General features: G+C 34.9%; 1 protein-coding gene across 1 annotated transcript in view; it reads right to left on the minus strand.

Annotated features, from left to right (window-relative positions):
• Positions 1 to 873: 873 nt before the first annotated feature.
• Positions 874 to 10,478, minus strand: part of TEX15 (testis expressed 15, meiosis and synapsis associated) — an 87,744-nt gene continuing 78,139 nt past the window's right edge. The window contains exons 9-11 of the mRNA XM_081808712.1: positions 9,795 to 9,853; positions 5,648 to 6,903; positions 874 to 3,104 (exon numbers count right to left, since the gene is read on the minus strand). Coding sequence (XP_081664838.1) covers positions 3,067 to 3,104; positions 5,648 to 6,903; positions 9,795 to 9,853 — 1,353 coding nt within the window. The 3' untranslated portion in view covers positions 874 to 3,066. The remainder of the gene's footprint in view (positions 3,105 to 5,647; positions 6,904 to 9,794; positions 9,854 to 10,478) is intronic.

The following is a 10,478-nucleotide window of genomic DNA, read 5'->3' on the forward strand; positions in this document are numbered from 1 at the left end:
TGATATGAGGAATTCTTAATTTCAGGAAACAAACTGAGGATTGCTGGAGTGGTGGGGGGTGGGAGGAGTGGGGTGGCTGGGTGATAGACACTGGGGAGGGTGTGTGCTATGGTAAGCACTGTGAATCACAGACCTGTACCTCTGAAACAAATAATACATTATATGTTTAAGAAAAAAATAGATAGTAGGAAGGGAAAAATGAAGGGGGGGGAGAACCATGAGAGACTATAGACTCTGAGAAAGAAACTGAGGGTTCTAGAGGGGAGCAGGGTTGGGGGATGGGTTAGCCCAGTGATGGGTATTAAGGAGGGCACGTACTGCATGGAGAACTGTGTGTTATATACAAACAGTGAATCATGGAACACTACACCAAAAACTAATGATGTAATGTATGGTGACTAACATAACAAAAATTAAAAAGAAAAAAAATTTTAAATATTTTTATATAACATACACCTGATATTTAAACATACCTCTGTATCCCTAAAAGTTTATATATTTAAATTCACTAAAAAACTGTTTTGGGAATCTTCTCATTGTGAAAATGGGGGATATAGCCTTTTAGTTAGCTAGATTCAGAACTTAAGTTTTAGAGGCACATCTATAATATATATATTAATGGAAGGCAGAGTGATATAATTAAAATGTAAGAATATAGAAGTTAGTTTGATTACCTCCCTGATCATCTCAGCTGATGTATCATCCAATCATTCTCTGTTCCATTACTTTATTTTGCTTTTTCCGTATTACTTCTCATGATGTGAAATGAATTACTTACATGTATATTACTTACCCTCTTGAATGGTATGAGAACTGCATGAAGGCAGGGACTCTGGCTTGTCCTATGGAACTCCAGGAAGTAAGAAGTTTGTAGAGTGAGGGGGAAGGAAGGAAGGACATGAAGGCAAAACCAAGCTGCAGTGGAAGGAGGGCTCCAGCAGTCTGTTTAGTCATCTAATTAAGCCAGTTCTTTGTGGGTTTTCATGTAATGGGTATGTGTAAACCAAGGACCAATCATATATCTGCTCATTAGTGAAGAAACACAAAAGGAAAAAAAAAAAAACAACTGAAACTAGAAGGAATTCAGTTTATTCAGGTAATTCTTTAATTCCAAAACAGTAATATTTACAAATAACCAGGTTTTTTGTTTTTTAAATAATGTTTGCCTAAATTTTAATTTGTTTTATTTTTACTTTTAGAACTAAAATACGTATTTGGGGGGACGGGAAGAAAATGTTCTAGTTTTTCATGTTCTGTTTCAAAGTACAGATTTTAAAATGTAACTGAATATTTAGATAACGTTTTTCATTTTTTTGGAAGAAATCAAAACTCATGAAATAAAAGTATCACAAGACAGTATTAAGAGAATCTGAACATTGTTTAAAGAAAGCATCCTTTTAACATTTAACTTCTGGTTTACCTAGTAAGAGGCATTTTTAATAATAAATTTGTAACATCTTTCCATAATTAAGCATAAACCAAATGACAAAGTTATTTTTTGGGTAAGAGTATTACTGTTTTAGTATGTGTTCAGGAGTTCAGATTTTACAGACTATTTTCAAATAAAACAACTATATGGACAAACCCCCCTATCCCACCCTCCTCCCCTGCCCATGTTATTTTGATATTGCTTAAATCCTATAGTCTTCAAATTCCTTAGTTCTTTCAGGTGCAGTTCTTTGCTCTTTTAAAGATCTGTTAGAGAAGAACCTTAAGTACTCTGAATTCCATCCTATTTGGTTGTGAGTAAAGAGGCTTATCCGGGGGGTTCTTAGTGTTTTTCTAAACTGAAAAATTAGTTATTCTACAATAAATTTGGCTGAATTGTACTCTTTTTGGAGGCCTGTGCTAGATAACATAAAAAGTCTGCTAACACAGAAAGTCTGAGAAAACACTAATGGCTCTGCTATCTGCATAGATTGAGCCAATGCAAATTTCTTGTCACATTTTTGGGCCCACTAGCACTTTTGAGAAAGATCCATCCAGTTGTATGGGATCTTTCTAGCTGTAATTTTATAGAAAACAGGATTGGGTGTTGGTGGGCAGAGAGCGGTGCTCAAGACCATAGTTACACACTATAACCCCTGTTGTTCTATGATGATTATTTCTGAGACATTTTTTGCTTTTGTGGAAAAAAGGAAAAAAAAATCTATGACCACAGCATTAAAAAACTTCTATTTGTGCTGTTATTTAAATTACTAAAATGTGACTAAACATTTAGCATAAACATTTAGCATAAGCTAAAGAAATTATTCTTATTTGCTACAAAATCATTTTTTTAAAAAGTTTGAATTGTGAAATACAAAAGAAATAATCTTGTGGAGGAGGCTCCTGGGAAAAGGTGTTAAATGTACTTTAATTTCAATACAATGATATAAAACTACTTCAAACATAAAAACTTTAAAAATCTCTACTCTGAACAAACACTGAAAATATACAAACCAAATTCCCTATTAAAACATATTTTTCAAGTAAAAATTAGAAAATATTGAAATTAAAGGAATTTGTCACATCAGATACAGAATTGTAAATTATATGAAATATCAAGAATTATAAAATTATTGGTCTGATTGAACAATCCAAGTAAAAAAAAGTCCTTCTTTAAGTCAAATGGCACAATGCTACCATAAACAATATAAAAAAAATATCAGACAGAAAAATCTTATTTTAAAGATTTTACTACCACTGCTTAACTTTAATCATATTAAATGTTACATTTACTCTCCTTACTCCATTACAATAATCTCAAAAGGATCTTTGTATTAACAGCTGTGATGGAAACATTTCAAAATATTGTTAATGTTTCTGATGGATATTGAAAATAGCCTACTACCATTCACTAAAATATTGCATGGAAATAATTTTGGTATTTTGGATGTCAGAAATTGATTTCCAATTGCATTATATGATACACTGTTGCATTTAAACATTTTATAAAGGGCTATATGGTTTCTATTTCCTACCACATTCACATATATTTAAAAATGTAAAAATAAAAAAATTAAGGAAAAAATACTTGGAAAAACTTGTTAAATCCCCTTTATTTCAGTAGACAGAAGACTTTTTTCAATGTCCTGGCTTAAAAGGTTCTTGTTGCCATGGAACTGAAAGAAAACAAACCCACAAAGATTTGAGATAAGTTAATGAGGGAAACTAACAGTACATAATGGTATAGTGGAAGACCTGAATTAAGTTAGAACTAAAAATACTAGAGTTCAAACTGCACATCTGCCCTTTAATAGCCATGGGATCTTAAAAGTTATTTAAGGCTCTCCATGGAGTACTTTCCTTATCTGTAAAAGAACAATAATCTCTACATCTCTCTCAGATATTCTGGGAGAGTTAAATGGAGTAAAGGATGTAATAATGTGCCTCACACACACGGCTCACTTAGTCCCTTCTCTTAGTTCCATTTATGGCGCTGAATACAAGCATCAAGAGCAAAACATCAAAAAATGGGTCAGAGAGATTTTCAGATGTTTAGAAGGATGTAGTTCCTGAAAGCATGAGAGGTGATCTCTATAGATTTGTACTCATGAAAATTAAATGAGGTGCTTATTGCCTCGTAATATTTTTAGAGTTATTTTTGAATAATACAATAGGTAATTGTTTCTTTTCCTTTATTTTCACTTGACTAATATAACCAAGTAGGTTAACAACGAAAATTTTTTGAGAATCAAAGCTGGATTTGATTCCAGAAATATCTTTTTAAGCATCACCAACAGCTTAATTATTAAGAACATGAGAAAGCTCAAACTCTGAGAACCTTTATGAAACAATTACATTCAAGATTTCCTATTTCAGAAATGCAAATTTCTAGTTTAATTCATAGGCTTGCCACATCTACTATGTTTGATGTGTTTATTATTATAGCAGCAGCAGTGTGTCAAATCAATCACAAAGGAAAAGCATAGTCATATACTTCCCCACTTCCACTATTTCTTTCTCCTCTCCTCTACTGTTTTTCTTCTGTTTTAGGTAAACAGTTTCCAGTCCTGTTTAAACTCATTTGGTGGGCCATGATGGGAAGGGAAAGATACACAGATAATTACAATGCCATATAATACTCACATGCCTTATCATGTGAGAAAGGCACACAAAAAGTTCTATGGAAGTACGAGAGGAATTCTTACATGAGAGAACAGTAAGAAGTTCAATGTGGGTTGAATACAAAGGTGGAAGTGATGGGAGATGAGGCTACATAAACTGTGAAGGACCCTGCATTTCAAGCTAAAGTATCTGAATTTTATCCCATAGGACATAGTGTCAGTGGCAACTCCAATATAGAGGTGCTGTGATCAGATTTTTAAATTAGAAACAGAACTATGCTAACAATCTGCTTCTTATCCAATTAGGACCAATGAATGAATAAATGAACTCAATTTTTTTCTATTTACTAATTTGTAAGAGAATCTATTGGGAAACAACTTTTATTATTTTTAAAAGTTTATTTACTTTTAGTAATCTCTACACCCAATGTGGGGCTTGAACTCTCAATCCTGAGATCAACAGTCACATGCTCTTCTAACTGAGCCAGGCAGGTGTTCCAGGAAACGACTTTTTAGTTTAGAAAGAAATTCTCTTGCATTTCTCTAAGACCTTAAAAGATCCTTAACTTTACTTACAGTACATATTACCTCTGATGGTTGAATATTGGAGTGTTAATGGATAATTGTAGTTTTTGTTGGATTATTAACAATTGTTCTTAAATTTTGCTATACACTGGTAAATATACATTTCAATTTAATTTTAAAAATCGGTGTTCTAATTGTATTTTACAAATAGAATTGCACTTAAGAGAAAAAATTTCAACTTCTAGTGGCAAGTTACCAAGTTGTTCTTCTCACTTATGCCCAGATATTATATTAGAATACCAAGAGAAAGGTGGCTTTATCGGATTGAAGTTTTTTTTTCAAACTTGGTTTTTCACTCTATTTTTTTCTCCATTTATCAAAATAATGTATTTTCATAGTAGGAAATCTAGAAAATATTAAAAACTCTCTCCACAATCCCCCAATTTTATTACCCAGAGGCAGACTAGTTAAAATGTTGGTGTATTTCATTTCAGTATTTCTAGGCATTTATTTATTTACACAGGTAAATTTATATGACATAGTTTTAAAAACCGTTATTAAAAACTTATTTAAGGGGTGCCTGGGTGGCTCAGTCGGTTAAGCGTCTGCCTTCGGCTCAGGTCATGATCCCAGAGTCCTGGGATCCAGCCCCGCATCGGGCTCCCTGCTCAGTGGGGAGCCTGCTTCTCCCTCTCCCTCTGCATCTCCCCCTGCTTGTGCTCTCTCTGTCAAATAAATAAATTTAAAAAATCTTGAAAAAACCCACAAACTTATTTAAACCCTGTGATTGTTGCACTGTATTTTGTGGTATGGATTAACTATAATTTACTTGATTACTTCCCAAAGTTGGGTTTTGTTGAAGGACATATTAGTGATATTACCAATTCTTTTTGTTTCAATCTCTGACAACCGGATATAATTCAATTCTGCCTAAGATTTGAACAATTCTACAAGTCTGCACAGAAAAATGACTGCTATAGATCATCACCTGCTATAAGTTTCATTTACATAAACAGACAAAGAGAGAAAAGTAAAAACTCAATGAAGTGAGCACTAAAACTTATAAAACTCACCATAATTCCAAGGAACTTCTGGAAGTACACCTGAATCAGGAGGGTAAGGGTATACAGCTTGTGGGAATGGTTGATGGGGACCATACTGTGAAAAAATCGGCTGCTGAAAATTGTAAGAAACAGGCATTTGAGATTGAAAATACCCATTCCCTGGCACAAAGTCATTTGCTTGTGGCTCCCTAGCAAAGTAGCCAAAATATTGAGAGTATAAAAGATTAGAATGTGTATTTTGAACAGTACTTGCAACTGCAGTCAACATCCCAGCAGGAGGTGGCTGTACTTCATATGATGTTATCCCGTGATATGTCTGGGTAAGGGAACTGCCGCTGCTGCTGTAATGATAAACACACCAAGCGTAGTAAGGATATGAAGTTCCAAATGAATGTGCAGAAGAATTATATATTGGGGTACATGCAGACTGTGGAAGTTCATTCCAATATGCAACAGCATTCTGAGTTAGGACTTCTGAATTTTCATTATTCTGTTGTTCAGAAACAGAGTATTCTGCTGTTTGATTTACATTACAGGTTATGTTCCCAGATGCTCCAAGAGGTACAGTACTGGGACTCAAGGTATCCTTCATGTATTTTTCTTTTAACTCAGTTTTTGCAGGCTGTGTTTTATTTACTTGCAGAATAGGAGAACTGTTCTGGATAAATTTGGATTCTGAAGAATTGGTGCATGCAGCATTTTTAATAGATGAATTTAATATTTCATTATCTTGAAGTTCAAAGACAGTGTCATTCATTTCTAAATTGGCAGGGATGTCCCTAACAAAACGGAAAATAGGCTTTGAGAGCACTGATGCATCAGGCAGAGGAGAAGCATCAGTTCCTGGTTTTATGTCTGAGGGAAAAGATTTCTCTGCAGGATTAAGAAATCTCTGTGAAGGCATCTTGTAGTCTTTTGGAAATATGCCATCTACACTTCTTTGTTCACAAACTGCAAAAGAACAACAATCTTTCTTATCACTCTTTGTTTCAGTAGCACTAAAATTCACATTGCTTTTCTTCATGCTATTTAAGTTTCCCTGTTGTCCAGCGAAGTCTTCCGAAGTATCAGATGCAATATTAGTTAAATCTATTTTGCCCTCTGACTTTGATGTGCAAGTGTCTGTTAAGTTCTTTAAAGGTAATAGTGAGCCAGGAAGTGATCTTTCCACCTCAACCTTTTTTGGAGATACATGGTTTCTTTTCAGATTGTCAGATGAAGTTGGTCCTATTTCACTTTCACTTTCGGGATGAGATCTTGCAGTCCTATTAAGTATAACACATACATAAAAACAACTTTATATAAATGGAGTCCCCAAAACTTAATTATAAACATGTATTTGAAGTTATTTAGGAGAATTCTTAAGATTTACCTTTTCTCTATCAGCAGTATATATGTGTAACTTATTTCCCCAGTTTTATTCCCTTGCTTTGAATTGAGATACTTTCCCTGCTGAATGTGATACACTCCACATTTCAAATGTATTTCCAATATGTTTAGAAATATATACACTGTGGTCAATATTGTAATTATTTTATGCACTGGACATTTCCTAACAGAGGCTTTTATTTATTTATTTATTTTTAAGATTTTATTTATTTATTTGAGAGAGAGAATGAGACAGAGAGAGAGAGCATGAGAGGGGGGAGGATCAGAGGGAGAAGCAGATTCCCTGCTGAGCAGGGAGCCCGATGCGGGACTCGATCCTGGGACTCCAGGATCATGACCTGAGCCGAAGGCAGTCGCTTAACCAACTGAGCCACCCAGGCGCCCCAGAGGCTTTTAGAAGTAGAAAACTACATCCAATCTTTTACTACAGTTTTGCATTCATACACTTCCAACTTTTTGATGCTCTTCTTTACTTGTAAATGGCTATATATAACTGACAAAACTACCAAGCTCTGCCCTGCCCCTGCCAAAAGGTCATCTTCTTTTATCAGGAACTACTAAGATATTTTGTCCGTTCAAGGTTGAGAAGAGGAAACACAGACCTCCAAAGTATCATGCCAATTTATTATTTATTTATTTGACAGAGAGAGAGAGAGAGAGAGGGAATACAAGCAAGCGGAGTGGGAAAAGGAGAAGCAGGCTTCCTGTCCCACCGAGTAGGGAGCCAGATGCGGGGCTCAATCCCATGACCCTGGGATCATGACCTGAGCCGAAAGCAGACGCTTAATGACTGAGCCACCCTATCATGCCAATTCAATATCCTTGACATTTCTACCTAAATTTAGAGAGTCTCAACCAGGCTGAAGGAAGCATCCACTATGGAAATGTCTAGAGCCAGAGAGTTAAAGGTCTCCAGGATGATTATATTTTTTGGTGTCTCATCAAATTCTTTAAATTACAAGTGGAAAAGAACATGTTGAAAAGAAAAAAAGTAATCACTCCTCCCCAGGCAAGAGATACTAATCTTTGGCCCGGAATTTGTAAATATTTAGTTTCAACTCTAAAAGCCCTGTATTTTACTTAATCCAGCCTCTCTAAAAGGCATTTCAAACTTTTTTTTAAATTAAAGATCTTATTTATTTGAGAGAGAGAGTGAGAGAGAGAGATGAGAGAGCACACAGAGGGAGAAACAGGCTTCCCACTGAGCAGGGAGCCTGACACGGGAGTCCATCTTGGGACCCCGGGATCATGACCCAAGCCGAAGGCAGACTCCTAACTGACTGAGCCACCCAGGCGCCCCTCTAAAAGGCATTTTAGTGACAACCAACATCATCATCATCCAATCCTGTACAATACTTTGACATTTTGCAGAAAGTACAATTTTGACTCTATCACATTTCCAATGATGTTTCAGTGATGTCTCAACCCTACACATTGGCAGCTGCCTGTAGGGTCACTCTTTTATGCATTCTCTTAGAGAATATTCTTCCATGTACCCTGTATTAATCTTATATTTGGATTCATTCTCCTGCTATGTGAGCAGGAAAGTTTGATTCTTTGAGTAGCAAATACCACCTATATTTAGTTACCAAAACTAAGATGATTATAGAACTGGTTTATGTTATCCCTTTAAAAGCCTATTCATCTTGGTGCAACTAACACAACTATTCAGAGTCTAGAAAAGGATTTTAGAAATGCAGTAAATAAAATGTATAATTAAAGCAGCAGAACCAAGTAAGACAGAAATGAGAATGCTCATCTTTTTTTTCTATATTACCCATTTTCTTTCATAAAATGGAAAAAAAATTGGACAAAATGAAGCTTGTGATAAATTGAAAATCTTAGAGAACTGAATGAAATGAGATGGCCAAAATGTCCAGTGGTGCCACTTCATGTCAGAATGAAAAAATACAAACCATGTCGGAAGTTTTTCATAAAAATAATTCAGTTTAAAGAACTAGCCTTTAGTTTGAAATCATGTTCCTCCTATATCATGTTGTTAAACATCCTTTTATGAAACTGTAGTATATTTATAATATATGGATGTTGATGAATAAATCCCCATTTAGTAATATAAGTTAGCAATTTTTTTTTTTTTTAAGATTTTACTTATTTATTTGACAGAGACACAGTGAGAGAGGGAACACTAGCAGGGGGAGTGGGAGAGGGAGAAGCAGGCTTCCCGCTGAGCAGGGAGCCTGATGCAGGGCTCGATCCCAGCACCCTGGGATCATGACCTGAGCCGAAGGCAGATGCTTAACGACTGAGCCACCCAGGTGCCCCAAGTTAGCAATTTCTATCTTTTTAACCAATTTTGAAATCTGACTGGTCTATAGTACCAAGTTTAAAAAAGCTCAATCTAATCACTTGTCATATTATCTCCTTTTTAGCAAACCAGTTACTAATCCCCGTGAATTCTTTAAACAATGTCTGTCAAATATGAATTTTACTTTATTCTATAAAACATCACTATTCTCTAACTTACTACTACTTCTACCACTACTTAGAATCTCCTTACCCTTTAAATCACTGAGAAAACACATTTTACAGGATTATACCTTCAATACTTACAGAACGAAGTTCAAATTCCTTAAACCTTAAAGCACTGCATAATCTGAAACCTTATTCTCCCTCCTAACCTTTTTCTTGTCCTCTAAATTACATGTATGATCCAACAGAGGTATATAAATAAATGTTAGTATTGTTCCTTAATATGTGCTTAATTTTGTTTAGTTTGTCTTCAGATAGGGCTGATGGCAACTCTTACCTTGGATGCTCGAATGTTGCCTCTTCTCTGTTGATTTTTGTGACATCTTTCATGTCAACCTATGTTTAAAAGTTACAAAGAAAACCTACATTGGTAATGGTATAAAATACAATATAAATATTATTTTCACATCAGATACAATTGCTTGTTGTGTCATCATCTAAAATGCTCGGTCTAAAACTACATTCATTGGGCGCCTGGGTGGCTCGGTGGTATTTAAGTATTATCCTCATTTTACTCTTGATGTGGCGTACACAACTTGTATTCTTATTGGAAGTATGCTTACAAACTGGTTGTTTGGTAAGCATTTTTCTATAAACAGTGAAATAAATGATTGGTTTCCTGGTCTCCAGAACTAGTTTAACTAACAAATGCAATTACAGTAACCCAAGAAAAAATTCCTACTTTTCATTTTGCATATAGGATTCTCTTTACTTCTGAACTGAGAAATTCTCAAAAAATTTTAAGAGAAGGCTCTGAGAGTAGGTTGTTAGGTTAGTATGGGCTCTGGAGCTAGACTCCCTTGGTTTTACATCTGGGCTCACCCATTTACTAACTGTGACCCTGGGAAAGTTATTTAACCTTTCTATACTGTTTTATACCTTTAAATAAGATAATAATTGTACCTACATCATAAAGATTTTGTGAAAGATCAAGAAGTTAATATTTGTGCAATCATTAGAA

This window comes from Leptonychotes weddellii, chromosome 2, assembly GCF_054177405.1.
Source record: "Leptonychotes weddellii isolate Sample4059 chromosome 2, ASM5417740v2, whole genome shotgun sequence".
In the NCBI taxonomy this organism is placed as follows: Eukaryota; Metazoa; Chordata; class Mammalia; order Carnivora; family Phocidae; genus Leptonychotes; species Leptonychotes weddellii.